Source organism: Hetaerina americana, unplaced genomic scaffold (assembly GCF_022747635.1).
Source record: "Hetaerina americana unplaced genomic scaffold, ioHetAmer1.1.p SCAF_6, whole genome shotgun sequence".
Lineage (NCBI taxonomy): Eukaryota > Metazoa > Arthropoda > Insecta > Odonata > Calopterygidae > Hetaerina > Hetaerina americana.
In genome coordinates, this window is record NW_027287205.1 from 28,732,226 (window position 1) to 28,748,126 (window position 15,901).

The following is a 15,901-nucleotide window of genomic DNA, read 5'->3' on the forward strand; positions in this document are numbered from 1 at the left end:
AGAGTCCTTGTGCCGCGAGAACACAAATGCGATTATCAGCTCACATCAGGAAAAAATTCTGCGCAGATCGCTTGCGTTTTATGGTCGATAGACATGAGGTAGAAGAATGAGAAATACGAGATAGGACCTATTGAAACTATTTACCCAGGGCCCGGGTTGTTCACTTCGCTTTGCCACATATTTGTAGGGGATTAAATTTTTTATTTAATAATTAAACATAAGTGCAGGGGAGCTATATGGCTGATCGTTTTGATGTGAAGTTCTGCTTGGCGCAAAAAAGTCCTTGATCACATTATAAAGGGCTCAAGGAAATAAAAGCGAGCATTTGAAAATTAGAGCAACAACTTCATGGCTCGCAATTTCCCAAGTCTGCGAAATTCTCTTCTCACAGTCGTCACACCTACTCTGTCCATATTCATCATTTTGAAGACCCTGAAGGCTTGCATTCCCGTCGTAGGAGATGGGAGCATTGGAGAGGTGTATCCAAGAAACTTTTTTATTTTGTTTGGTGAAATCATCCGTGGTAAGTTGTATATGTTGGAATTATCATCTCTTGAAAGGGCACTTAAACCAGGGGTGTTGAGTCGTCCCATAAGGCAGTTTTATGGAGGGCTTTGGGAATTCCCTCGTACCAGCATTCGATTTCTTTGACGGAGAGCCGGGGGAAAAATTCACCAGAATTTTTGGGGCGGGACGGAGCCAGGAAGAGGCAATAAACTTTCCCGCCCTTGGCCTCCCGTCGTCATTCTTCATCGAATAGATACATTCGAGGGTCGCTGGTGCGTCCTTTGGTACACCCCCCTTGTCCTCCTAGGTCTGTGAGGAGTGCAGGGGGAGGGGGTGTGGGAGCTCGTCTTCGAATTTTTGATTCCCGGTATGGTCTATTGATTCGCCGGGGAGCGGCGCGGCAGTCGCGACGTTGCGGAACAGCCAGTTAGTTGCCTGCGCGCCCCGAGGGGGGGGGGCGGATACATCATAGCGTGGGTGATGGAAGGCAGCGGGGGGAAGGGACGGGTTTTGGTTGACGTATTAAAGAGCAGGGAGAGGTGGATGTTGGATGAGGGTGAGCGAGGGGAAGAATTCAGCGGGAGCGATTTAAACCCAGATTTAAAAGCCACCCATCCTACCCCCTCCAGCCGTCCCTTATGTTTCTTCACCCGCCCCTCAGGCGCGCGAGGGTGGTTGCATAAGGTGTAGGATTGGAATGGTGGATAATACCCCAGCTCCCCACCTCTAGGCCCGGCTTCGATTGTGTTGGAAGTTTACTCGTAAGTTCTGTCCTCGCGAGATATCACAAACTGAAAAACCGCAAGTCCGTTGACGGTCTAATGGGACGTTGAACCAACGGTGTATTTTGCGTCTGTGGCGTGGCAACCGCTTGGACCCATTAAATCGAGAATGTATTGATGCTGACGGCTGTATTTTCTCTGCGCTACCAATGCACTTGTGCCTTTCATTTAATTTTGTTTTTATAATTCATTTCGGTATAATATACAATTTTCAAGTTTTCTACTAATCGCATTAACATAATAAGTATGGAACTGGCAGCGTATTCCTTGTCATCATGCAAATTCCGCCGCATTGGACCTCAATGTCTTGACGTTTTGTCAATGCACGTGTTTCGCCTTAACTCAAAGCTTGTCTAGGTGTGTATTATTATATTTTTTCGCCAATTTACAAAAATATCACCCGCCGTGAATAAAATATCCGGCCCTAAGTAATTATTGGTCCGAAAGTTCATGCGTAGCCTTTCGATATAATTGGACATTTTGCTGAAACCGCTAGTGTATGGCTTCCGCGCGTACTTATTGTTTTAGTTTCGAAGTGTAATATTTATTTAACACTGCAGATGGATTTTTAACTGTGGTATAGACGAGTGGGTTTAGCCTTTGGCTACTAAACTTAGCGTCCCACATCCAGGTGATGCTGTTGGATATAACGGGCTGAAACCCAAATTATGGAAATTTCTACGAGCCTGCAGGTGGTAGAATGAAAGAAACTGACTTTCGTGTTCTGAATGTGTGAATATCACACTCCGTATGGCTTATTACCAGGTGAGCCTGATTCTGCCTTCGTTTATCCAGCCGAACTTTAGGTTAAAGACATGTGTTTATCGGAACTCGAGCCTTGTATTTCCCATTTCGGCTCTTAATGACAGGTTTTATGTGGAGAGGTATACTGTTATCGATACGGTGTTTCATTTTCCATTGCAAGCGGTGGAGTAAGGAAGAGTAATCACCCAACGTACTTGGAACATGGCCATTCCAGATTTCATTTCGAAAATAATATTAGTTGATTTCGGAATAATCCTGAGGCGGAATATCTCGGCCATCTAGTTTTGAAAAACAAGAGAGAAATGTAAATATTTCCCTTCGAAATGTTTTTATTAATCCCAAAATTCAGTGTCTGCATTAGTGCAATTATTAAATAGTCGTTGGGCATTCAATATGTCGTGAGATCTGCATGCAAGCTGTTGTCGATAGAAATGAATTTTGTATCAGCACGCGTCAGAGACATATCTCCCCGAGGTGGATATACGTGTGTTTACCGAAGTTTTGAGAACTTTATTTCACTCGTGAATCCGCAGCTTGTTAGCAAAACGCAAGCAGGGCGACGCCCACTGGGGGGCCGGGAGGTGGGAGAGGGAGGCGTGAAAACCTTCTTTAAGTGAGAGGGTGGGAGAAGGGCCATTGAAGTTTGTCTTTCGCTATAATCCTCCCTCCCCCGGCCCCCGCCGGTGGAATCCTTCCCCGCACTTCTCCCCCCTCTCCCCCCGCACACCAGCCTGACGTAGGTGGGGGAGGAATGTGGAGGAGGGGTGGAGGGAACGACGACTCAAAATAACCGTCAAATGCTCCCCTCTCAAAATATCCACCCCTCTCCCAAGGTGCGTTTGTCGCGAGGTCTCCAAGCTGTACATATAAAAGGAAGTATCGGGGAGGGAAGGGGGTGGGTGTTGGGAGGGGGAGAGTGGGGGATGGGAGGAGAGGGAGCGACTTCGTGGAAGGGAGGGGCCGCAAAGGGGATGCGTTTTGACCGGACGGCTGTGGAGGCATCTGGCGGCCTTTGGAAACACCTCCTCCAGCCCCGCGGGGTGTGGCGCTTTATGGCGGACTTGACCGCTGCAGCAGCCGACTCGGGCCGGTAAAGGGTTTAGCGATGCGACATGAATGCTGCGTAAAGTGTCGATGTACCGGCGTAGCCTTAATAGGACCACTCGGGATGATATTGTCACAGTATGTCGACTCGTGACCTCCCCTCCCAATGCGGACGAAATTGATATTAAGATTTGACTCTCGTTATTTTCAATGGGTCCTCACTCGATCCTCGTCACCTGGTTTTCACATGTTTTGCATCAAGTGTCGAGCTTGAAGATGGAATATTGCACAGCCTTTTGGCTTGGGTTATGTCTCTGCTCGTAGTTTTTATTTCATGCGACAATTAATCGGAAGGTCACCTCTCCGTCCTTTTTTTGAAAGATAATCTTAGTATAGTCGCGAAATTGAACCCAGTGGTCGAGTCAGAAATTAAAATAACATCCTAGTATGCTTTAAAAAATGAGTTTCCATCTCTTCTGCGCGTTATTCTGGGGGCATCATACACAGGTATTTTGTCCATTCCTGACTGGAGTGGTGGATTACCGAGTATGATGACAAGCAAAAAAAAGAAAGGAATGAATGGGAGTGCCCGAGCATACCTGTACCCCTCTTCCTACGCCTACGCTCCAAGGTCAACTTTCATCGTCGGTTTTTCGTCAGCAAATGATAATTTTGATCATCATCAATATTCCTTGCCATTTCATGATACCGTATATATTTTCTGGGCCAAAAAAAAGCGCCCAAGCTCACATTCTTGCGTAAAGAATTGACGATCTCGAGTCAAGAAATCATAGTAGGAGCCTGGATGTAGTCCTCAAAGCTAAGACCAGTGATTGTGAGTATCATAGCCTTCATTCAATGGACGGCTTTGCATTATAACATTTGATGGATAACCATAATTTTGAAAGTGGGATGCGTAAGTGCTTATTTATCAGGGACTTTAAACGCTAATAACTCCCATCGTGGTTGCATAACAGCCCTATGGTCTAAGCAATGAGGCCTGTGATAAAGCCAGAGACGAGTACCATCATCAAGGAATACAAAAGATATGTATTGGAGGATTTGAGCGTAATTTTATTTCATTCGTCCTTGCGAAAATTTGGGAGTTTTAATGTCAACCAGGGCATGGAAGGGTGGAATTGGTTGAGGGACAATTTTTAGCTACCTTCTCTTGCTTGCTTATCCCATTTTATTTCTTTTCTCCTGGACGCTAATGCTATTAGCGCAATCTACACATTGAGTATTCAAGTTTTCAATGACTTATTCGTATTCAGTGATGAAATGTCTATTTTCTTTAAGATGTTACTCGTTCTGAGTGTTGCTGTTTCTCATGCATCCAATGAGAACGGGAAGATTTTAACTTTGACTTACGGATGAATATATCGGTGCTTAGCTCGGTGGGCCCCGTTAACTAATGTAGGAGATTGATCATTTAATAATTATGATTTGCGGCGGTCCTAGCCGCAGGGGCAGCTCAAAGCGCATTATCACAGTTTTTTTATTTTCCCTTGGCCTCCCTGCGTCATGGAATTCCTGTGGTCAGAGCTGCTCATTTTCCCGTTGCGTGGAAGTCAAAAACTGCCTTGGCGCGTGGGAGGGGGAGGGAGGGCGGCGACCGGAATCCACCTTCTGAAGGATGCAAGGGCGCTGGCTGTAGGATTGGGAGGGAAACAATTTCCTCCCTGAAGTTGCCAATTTCAAAACTTCATCCCGCGCCGTCCCGGGTCAGTTTTCTGCGTAGTCCCCGAAGCCTGATGTTTTGGAAACTCGATTTGGAGAGCTCTCGGACGAAAATGCTTAGGTTCAATTCGCACCAATGCGAAATATGAGTTTTACAAGGGCGTAATTGAATTAAAACTTCGAATTAATCTACGCCGGACCTCCTTCTGGATTGCTCCTGCCCGTCTTAATTCTGAAACGAGCCAAGCCATAGCGCTCTCGTTTCTGTGAAGGTAATTGACTTTTCGAATTAAAGTAATGAGTTGAAATTTTGATGTGTTTTTCTTTTCGCTCCGCTTTTGTACGGATGAATGAATGGAAGGTTTTCGCTACTCAAAATATAACATGCACCAAACATGTGCGAATCGGTACCCTCAACCAATAACTCCGGTTGGTTCCTTATCAGTTTTTACTTTTCCATTTTTTGTTGCTTCCATTGAGTTTCTTCCAGCGTAGTTGAGTGTTTCATTTACTCCCATTTTACATGAATTTTATTCTTTCGCGTTGTTTTTTGACGCTATTCTACTATAATCGGGCTCTAACATTTCATCGCATTCCTTGTAACATGCTTGTTCGGAAAGCTTTATGATTCATAGTATTATTTTACCTAATATTTTAAGTTCATGGAATGAAGAACACAATTTATTTTTCCACAGTTATTTATTTTGGTACTACTAGTTTCAACGCTTCGGTGTCTTCATCAGGTTCCTAGTAGTACTAAACTTAACTAGTAGTACCAAAATAAAAAACAGTGGAAAAGAACATTGTGCTCTCCATTCCAAGAACATGAACTTCTACAAAGTTGAGCCAGAAACCATAGAATATTTCTAGTTTTTCTGAAATTTTCCTTTTTGCCGTTGTTCATCTTAAATTAAGTTAAAATGCGGAATATATTTTTAAAATATTCAGCGCTCGGTCCAGAAAATGAATGCCCTTACGCTATGCTGTATGCTATCCTTTTTTAATTTTAAAATCTGAGGGAAATTGACTCTACTTTGCCCCTTTGTGTTATTTCACAAGGAATGCCGCCGGAGCCAATTCAGGAGCCAATAAAATAAGTTATCATTCCAGCTTGTCCAAGGTCCGACGGTCGGTCGTAAAACTGGCATCGCTGAGTTTAAACTAAAAAAAAATGTGTGGGGTAAGTGTTCAGGTATGAAGTGAAATTATAGGGATTTGGACTTTGTGACCAGGCGAGGCGCGAGGGGGATTGAATGAAGATAATAAAAAAATGTTCCATAATTTATAGGAACGACCCCACATCGGCTCTCCAGGCGGAGACATCGGAACGGAATCAGCCCCCTCCGTGGGCGAAAGTTTTCTTTTGCCGGTAATCCGCGCGTATTTCGAGCGGGGAGGCCTAAGGCCAATCCGGTGGCTTCCGTATTCTACCTCGGCGTGGGGTGGGGTTTATCTGACGATCGGGGGCTGCTGCCACCAACCCTTTGCATTGTGGAGATTCTCGTGTTACCCCGGGATCTGGGCGGTTGGCGACCCTTGTCGGGGCCCGGTGGCCCGAGATCGGTTCCCCGGTGCTTGCGGTTGCGGTGGCCGGGTTCTGCGGTCGGCCAAAGGTGGGCGCGGCCGCCGTCTGTGCTCGTGGGGATGGGGTCTGTGGAGGAGGGAATAGAGGGGGAGGGGAGCGAGGACGACGGGCGCGTGGTTGGCAGGCGTGAGATGACCGGCGGGCGGCACTGAAGCCGGTGCTGGTGTGCGGAAATCTGATATTTTAAATGGCCATGTCCGAAATTTCAAAGCCATCCTTTTGGGATCCGCAGATACTTGTCAAGAGCAGTTTTCGTAGTAAGCCCCCTTTTTTTTTTAAAAAAAAACGTTAAATATAATAATTCGAGGCGGTTAAGTAACCGAAGTAACTGAAATAATAAAAATTAAGTTTGGATTAAGGTCACATGTCATTATATTTATAACTTGAGACTCAGTATACATCCAGTTTTCTAAATTAGCGGTGTGGAAAAAACAATGCAGTTGATCGCTCCTTATCACACAGCCTTAAGTTCATTCTTACCATGATGAATGCGATTTGATAACCGTGCTCCACGGGAAGTATATCGAAGCGAAAATTTTAATTTTGCGCCGGTTCCAGTAATCAAAACCCATTCTAATGCTATCCGTATTTTAAATAATGTAAATCTGTGTAAATTGTAGCATGAGAATCAAAGCTGGCGTTGAAACATTTAAAAAAATCCGAAAGTGTTCCTCCAAGTAAACGTTTTATTTATTTGTCGTTATTTTTTTCGTGGACTATATGATATTCGGGTTTCCATGGTTTCGAATCCAGTGTCATCGGACATAAGGGCGTACTGGCCATGAAATTCTCTCTATTGGGTACTCTATAGACCTTCAATGCCACAAATTGTGCGACTTTGGACGAATGGAGCAAGCTTCAGCTAAAAACATCTGTTTATTTCCAAGCTATGGGATGTTTGTATTTTATGTGACAACTATGATAGGGGCACTTGCTGTCTTGAGTTTTAAATAGTACACCGACGTGTTCTGATGCCATTTCCTCGCAGTCAACATTTCATTGCTGTTCGGGCGATTTTTGTCGGCCAAAAAATCCCCACCTGCGTATTCTGATGGATTCTCAAGTTTTTAACCGTTCAGCTGTTAAATAATCGCGCGGCCGTCTTTTTCGTTCGCTAGCCTTCAGTTAGCCTTCAATATTCCCACCCTTCCGGATTATTTCCCGCTCCTCTTGTTGTCCACCGCGACGTGGCGCCAGGTGCGTGCGTCACCGGGATGTGTTGGCAGCACCTGCGCGGGCAGGTGCCACGGTGTTTCCGAAGAGGAGGAAGTTCGATAAGACAGCGGCCGTCGTAATAACAGGGGAGATATCTTCCTCAAGAATTTTCCCTTCCGTTTCTTAAGTTAAAAAAAAAAAAACTCGTGGGTGTTCTCTCGTCCCGCGGTATTCTCAACGTGACCTTTTGATTTCCCGCGTAGGCTAATTTGGTGAAGATTTTTCGGACTGCATAGCGTTCCAAGTTGGCTGAGACCAATGCGAGGCCAACAACCTATTTGTTGTCCAAAGTGGAAAATTGCCAATCGCAGCTCGCCAACTAGTGTGTAAGGAATAGAGTGATCTTTTGGTCCTATTTTCTGTTCTCTTCGTGTCCAGTGAGTTACGCATTGGAGGCGATTACTCATTGCAAACTTTGCGGATGAACGCTCGTATGTTAACGGGTGCGATGTCAGTGGTGCATAATGTTAAACGTCCTTGGCCATAGAAAATGGATTAAGTCAAAAAATTTTAAACGTGTAGTGGTGAACTTCTGGTGTACAAGTTCTTGTCTGGAATGCAACCATAAAGGAGATTACCGTCGTGCAGATATAGTATAAAATATGAGAATCATCAAGCGAGCTCTGGCATGGGTAATGACTTTGGCCAGTCTAACTCCCGTCAAAAGTTACGCTAGATTTATCTTTTGCCTTTAGTTCTGTAAGACCAGTGACTTTGTGAAGTACCGTGTTTTGGTTTATGGGTTAAGGTCTTGGTCTCAGCTGCAGGTGCCATTTTCGCCTCTTTTCTTGATCAACAACTAAGAATCCCCTTCTTCAAGGGACGTAAAAATTTCGTTTGGCAAACGAGGCGACCATTCTGTTTTAGTTTTTACGGCTTGCGAATTGAAAACGGCGTACAGATAAATTAATTAAACAGTTGAAGACTTTAATAATTTCAATGGAGTTAATTGACATGATTGCATCAGGACTCTGTTGTAGTGCCTACAAATGTAAACAGGAAGGTACGTAATTGGCTCGAGTCATGCTGTAAGAACAGGAATGGATCTGGAATTGTTCAGACTTAAGTTGGTCTTAGTTAAAGAAAGACATGCATGTAATGTGCATGTAATATACGTGTTCAATCCGATTTGGAAGGGCCATTCGACATGGAAGTAGCATGTTTCCACAAAGAGCCGATTTAATGGAGTTTTGAACTCATCCCTAGGTTTTTACCTTCCCGAACAGCTCCTTAATAAAGAAGTGCCCGTGTACCTCGTAGGGGGAGAGTTGTGGAGAGTAGGGGGAGAGAGCGGGCCGAAGCATCCTTCCGGCAAACTTATCGGCTAGTTGACTATGAATATTCAATTTCCCGCAATTCATTCTCCATATGCTCATTTAAGCCACAAGTCATGAAAAAAAATAGAAAACTGTCGCTTTTAACCCACCCGAGAGTAAAGATATATTTCTATCACGAGTTGAATATGTACTTAAACTAGATGCCACTTTTCCTTTTTTTCAACGTAGTAATAAATAAAAGTAAAAGAAAAAATATCTGCAGTGTACCGAACTTAACAGTAAATTTTAATTTCAGATAATTTTACTGTGGTTTTTACTGTTTAAATTGAGTTTCTGTCAAATACTTCGGACTTCACGTCTACATAGCTGCAAACATGTTTGTCCATTATTGAGGTGTATTTGTTATATATTTCATTTCGTCTAAGTGGTAAAATTAAAGTGGGAAATCTCAGGAATGGGACTAATTCATCCGCCGCGGTCCTTCAAAATTCGTGCGTTGTAACCAGCAAAAAGAATTACATCATAACTTAGTGTGTTAATTGGTGTGTAACGGATGGCTTTCTGTAAATATGTGCCATATCGGTGATCTAAATAGAGTCCCATCAATTTATTCAGGATATGCAAAATTTGAAACAACGGGCAATTTAGCATAATTCACATGCAAATCGTTACTTGGCAATGAATATATTAAAGTGAGTCATCGCCAAACTGCAATAAGAATTAGGCTTAGAGGCATGGCGAGAAAAATAGCGTAAACCCTCCTTCTTATACTCTTTCTTATTTTAATTGTTATTCATTATTTTTTTAGCTATATAGTGGTCGGAATTTTTTCCTTGGCTTTTGGTAGGAGAATGGGCTATCGTTTTTGTTAAGCAAGGTAAAAATCGATTCTTCGCGTTTTCGAGTTGAAATCGGGCGCATTGCAGATGCGAACCGGTTGCCACAGTAATGATCCTGCGATAAGTAGTGCGGAAATATTACTCTGTATGGAAATGGCAACTCCTCCAATTGTTATAGAAGGAATTTTTTTTATCAATTAAATTGCAGTTCCTCCAGTTATTGTCTCGCTACACTCATTGACTTATGTCTTCACGTCCAGCTTAAAAAAACTAACCGCGCGATCTTAAAACTTGACTCATTCCGGGGGGCACGAATCGGTTGAATCAGAGCACGAGAAAGGAAACAATATTCGGATTCCACGACTGGGATAATTCCAACGTTTGAGCGGATTGAAAAATCACCCACTCTCTCCTTTCGGATACGAACGAATTGGTTCTACGAAATTCGTTCGGTCAGCGGGACTTCGAGCTGTTTCCCTAAGAGTTATTGACGAACTTTAATGACGACGTACTCTTTGCCTATTTTAAAAGGAAAGGAATGTGTTCGTGTCTGAAAATGATCTGGATTATTTTATTTTATTGTCCCCATCCCACATTATTGTAATGATTATTTGCGTATGCGTGTATGTAAGCGACGAGGAATTAAACGGTAGAAAGGCCTATCTAGTCTCAATCTCGCCCCAATAAATAAATTATTATTATTGTTCCATGGCAGACGAATTTCAAAGATAGGTGATGACACCATGTTTTTCGTGCTATTTCCGCGTTATTCCGTGTGACTGGACGACGGTTTCGCTGACGTTTCTGCCGGCATCTTCATCTCCGAATTACCCTTCTGATGTGGGTACTTGACAATGTTACGATGGCTTTGGTCTTCAAAAAGTTATTTTTAATGGTCAAATATGCCGCGAAACCAGTATTAGCTTTGCTATTAGAGCTATGAATTTCTCAAAGCACGCAGCCCCTCCTTGTGATTCAGGCGAGCCGACGTTCAGACAAACCTAATCGTATGACTCCTTACCCTCGCCACTCGGGTCTTGTCTCCACGAAGCATCCCCCTCGCATTGCATGGGACATGCCCATGCGCCCACTCGGGTCCTTGGAACGGGTCCGGCGTTTAATGTTGGCGCCCTGTCCCCCTCCCCGAGCGCGCACACAAACACACTGGCGACCTCTCTCTATACACTTCTATCTCCATGCCCATCTCTCCTTCCCCTCCCCCCTCAACCTTCTCCCGGCCCCTCTTGCCCCTCGCGCCCATTTGGGCCGATCGATGGCAATGGCGGTGCGTTTCAACAGAGCCCGAGAGTGTGGGGGAGGGGAAGGCGGTGGGGCTGAGGGGGAGTGGGAAGAAGGCCTCGTGCAACTTAGCCAGGTCCGCCCTCGGATGCCAGATATAGGCGGCTGTGGAAGAGCAGCGGTTCAGTATATTAAGGGGGGCTGCTGGAGGGGGCTAGGGGGAAGGGGGGGCGCTCTCTCTCTCTCTGTCTCACTTCTCTCCCGCTGGAGGGACGTAGGGGGTGGTTGGGGGTGTAATCCTTCCCGCCTCCACTCAACCCCCCATCCCCTCATCTCTTCCGTCCTCTACCGATGATGCACTCCTGGTGGTCATGCAAGTGCACTCGACTTGAGATTTTTTATTCTGTTTAGTTCTACCCCTAGCGGCTCTAGTACTTGGAGCCGTGACTCAACTTCAAGGGCTATAAAGTTAGTTGCCCCGCGATTAGGGTAATTTTACCAAACAAAGTTACTCCATCCCTTTCTTGTGGTTGGGCTATGCGTCCATCCCTTAGGAAAATTTTCGAGTTTGATAAACTTCAAATTTAATGTGACCTATCTCCTCAACACTAGTTTTGAATTCCAATGGTACCGAGCATAAAATTATCTGCTATTAGAACTATTTTTTTTCAAGTTTAACATTGTTTTAATGAGTTCTATTTAAAAATCAAAGATATTAAAAAAAAGAAATATTTTTGCTGCACGTGAAAATCGCCTTCGCCTCTAAGAGGTTTTCTAGTGGTTAGGCACGAACAAATTGGTTCCCGACCAACTCTAGTTTATGATATAAAATGGAAGTACTATTTTAAGCTTCCAGATAAGATTCTCGAAACAAATAGAAAAGGGAATGAATGGTCTGTAAATCGTGTAGCATGCATGAAAGCATATCGCCGTTGACTTGCGTCGAAACATCATGGTGATCTGTATCAATTTCGGACTGAAATATTTTTATCCTAGCGAAAACTAATTCTTATGTGGTTATAAACGCTCATAATTCTCATTTTGTTTTGTTGAATTACGATGACGTTCAAATGAATCTTCTCTGATGAAATTAAGGATGCTTGATCTCTTCAATCCTCATATTTAATATAATTTTTCCGGCTAATTTAATTATCTAATTAATAAATTATTTAATAATTTTATATAAATATTAAATATATATATTATTTTATATAAATATTAAATATATATAAAATATATTAAATAAATTTATAATTCTAAATAACTAATAATAAAAATTTAATTATCTAATTCTAACATCCGTGTTATTTTTAGGTGTTTGGTGTTTAAAAAGAAGTGCTTATTACTTTGGGACTTGGTATTGTATGAAAAATACAATTTTAGTTCTATTTTGGATAATATTCATGTTAATGGGTGCACGGGGCAACCATTAGGAAAGTGATGGTCATTTGTACGTCATGCATGTGCATATCGTGCATCAGAAGTGTAATGCATTGTTTCTTTTGCTTTGTCTGCAGGCGAAAGACCTTTTCCGTGTAGTTGGGCTGGCTGTGGCAAGCGATTCGCCCGTTCAGATGAGCTGGCACGCCACACGAGAACCCACACGGGAGAAAAGAATTTCGTTTGCCCAGTGTGTGACAAGAAGTTCATGCGCAGTGACCACCTCAGGTGAGTTAAACGATCAACTCGGAAACTATGAGCTGTCAAAGGTATTTTGGAGGGCGGTTGTGTATTTTTTCAATCGACATCCGAGCATCCATCAATTTCAATTAACCAATGCAGTAACTGAAAATCCTCTGCCATGTGAATGGTTCGCCGTTGTGCATTCGCGGCCTTTTATTTGTCTTTCCTGTGATGTAAGCAACTCTAAGTCACTATTTTAATAAATTATTGCATTCCTTGCATATTCTGATATTTGAATTCGAAAAAAATGATTTATAAATTATTTTATGTCGTTAATCAGTATTGGTGACATCCGTTGGAATATCAACACTGGAGGACCGGAAAGTCGTCAATTAAAATTGGAAAAAAATGAAATTGGGTTTTTCCTAAGGTGGAAATGGGGAGTGTAGAAAGCGAAAACATAGGTTGAAAGTGATCACGGAAGGAACTTGCATATTTATTAATGGAAAGGAATGGGCATTAGTGTCTGCGTATATGAATATGATATAAATGTCATTAAAAAGTGTTCGCTTTTAAGCTAATTGGCAGCATGAAATTCTTTTAATGTACATATTAATCAAACTTTTGAAATAATTGGTCTATTAAGTTACCCAATTAAATATTTAATGTACTCACCATTAGTCAAATCTAAGAAATTAATTAAGTTTAATATATATGAGATAGCTCTATTATTACAGAATATCTAACTGCGATTGATGGAAATCCAAATCACTACATTGCATTTTCATTTTATGAGTAAATATTAAATTATTTATTGCAGAAATGGAAAATATTTTAAAGAAATCATTACCAAGAAAAACTTATGGTTAGGGGGATATTGAAATAAGGTTTCAGGACTTACAGTAAATTTGCTGGTGTGCCAAATATTTTTATGCTGAAATTGAAGTATTTGGCACTATATGCTTTGAGAGTTTTTTTTGTCTAACAAAGAGGCCACTTTAAAATGGTCATTCTGGAGGTTTCGAATGCTATTTGCAAATTTTTTAAAATGTTTTACTTATGTTGCCTGCTATATTAGGGCAATGGAAATTTCTATTTTAGGAAAATATTGTTACTTTCCAAAGACACTCCTGTGCAAGATATGGTGAAATCATCTAGGCATGTTTTACTGTGTGGCTATAGAGAAAACTTGCAATGAGTTGTATTATTATCCTAGAGAAGTCAATTATCTGGAATTTTACCCGATTTAACCCTTGAAATAAAGCTGCTATTCTGCAAAATTGATTTATTAGAATCTTTTTCGATCTAATTGTAAGAATTTAAAATTTTTATAGCAAAACAGTAATGTTCCAAATTTTGGAGACTGCCATCAACCGTCTAAACTGGAAGTGGTATTGCAAACAATGCAAAGTAAAGTATCTTATTGTGAGTTGTTAAATTGGAATCTGGTTGGTCTCCTTACGATTTGACTCCAATAATGTTGAATTTTCTCCCTAAATTGGCTATTAAATTCTTGGTAGCACTTGTACAGAAGATGTTTTTGATTTTGGATACTTTCCTCCTGGTATTCTCTAGATGAAAATGTTTTATGCTCAATGCTATGTTTTAAGACTCAAAATTTTTTAAAAGCTATTTAATCTATTAGCTGCAATTAACATTCGTTTCTTTTGTTTTACAGCAAGCATGCAAGAAGACACCCCAACTTTGACCCCTCTGTGCTTCGTCAGCGAAGACCACCAACCAAGGCGTCATCAGTCAATTCTAGTGAGGGAACACCTTCAGAAGTTCTCTCAGATTCCATGATGCCTTCGCCTTAGCAGTCATTTTCATAGTCAGCAAATGGAAACTACATGTGGTTAAAAAAGATTCTAACATCCAACTTGCAGGTAGCAATTAGGAATCGCTGGAGGCAGATCGCCGAAAAAAAAACATGACAAGAGCTCCTTACTGCGGAAGAAACTTCAGCCACTCCTTTGGGAATTTCACAATATTTGCTTTTGCAGTTGAGTTGGAGGAGTGTGTGTACATATTACCATACAGTCGCACTGTGCACCAAGTGAAAAAGACAGGAAGCAAGGCAAAATTAGGATGATGATTGTGAAGGTGTTCTTATTTCGTCAGTAGGTCAAGAATCCCCGAAATAACTTTCTTAACTCACTTATTCCAGAGCAGCAGCAGAAGGGGCTGTATCTTTGAATGGCTATGGGGGATTAATTGACCTGCCAGTTAGGGAGCAGGTCATTATTGTTTATCGTAGTGGAGTGAATAGATGCTCATCATTTTACTTTAGTTGGGATATACAAATGAAGACTAACAATGCAACTGTAACAGATTTTTTTAGTGTTTTTAAATGAAAACTAAAGGAGAATTTTCATTGAATATATAAATATATATATATGAATATATTTTCCCTTTCATTCCATAGGTAATCCAAGATTGATCTCAGATTAGTAGAATAAAATACAATGCATTAACTTTTTCATGAAGGGAAAAAAAATGATGAAAGTTCATGTGAGGTCATCTTTAATTTTTACTCAAGACAAGATCTGGAGTTTGTATCTCCTTAGTTCATTTTTTTTAATTATAGTAATTTCTATGCTCAATTGTTCCTAGAGGCTTGAGAAACTGTTCTTATGTTTTGCATTGTATGATTTTTAGAAAGTGCAGGCTTTATCAATCGATGCCGTTGGAAAGCTTGTTTCAGCTTTTAATTATGTCAACCATATACCCTTACTGTTCAAATTATGTCTTGTGTTACTTTGTTTTTTTTTAATTATCTTATTTCTGATATTTAGTGAAGTTTGAATAGATTCAAAGAATTTGTTTGCTCAGTTTTAAGTGAAAAGTTTTTAATCACTGCAAATTGAGCTTTAAAGTTTGTTGCTTTGGTATTATGATTTCGGATGTAATGTTGTTGATGTTGTGAATATTTTAAGTGGTAACTTGAACATTTCCAGGATTCTTAAATGAGAGTGAAAAAAAAAGCAATCAGTATGTGATGGTTAAAATAATGTCAATATGTAATGTAGCCATATCTATCCCACCATATCCATTCTCTAATTCATCTCAAAGTAGCACAAATGAATGAATCATACTCGGTGCGGCTTATGTTCGAGCATATGTGACTGTGAGAATATAATATATATATATATATATATATATATATATATATATATATATATATATATATATATATATGTATATATATATATATATATGTATATATATGTATATGCATATGTATATATATGTATATATATGTATATGCATATGTATATGCATATGTATGTATATGCGTATATATTTGAGAATGTAACTAAAATAAAGAAAAAACCTATTATTCAA

General features: G+C 41.1%; 1 protein-coding gene across 1 annotated transcript in view; it reads left to right on the forward strand.

Annotated features, from left to right (window-relative positions):
* Positions 1–15,683, forward strand: part of LOC139695370 (Krueppel-like factor 9) — a 246,244-nt gene extending 230,561 nt beyond the window's left edge. The window contains exons 2-3 of the mRNA XM_071594094.1: positions 12,451–12,601; positions 14,235–15,683. Coding sequence (XP_071450195.1) covers positions 12,451–12,601; positions 14,235–14,373 — 290 coding nt within the window. The 3' untranslated portion in view covers positions 14,374–15,683. The remainder of the gene's footprint in view (positions 1–12,450; positions 12,602–14,234) is intronic.
* The last annotated feature ends 218 nt before the right edge of the window (positions 15,684–15,901 follow it).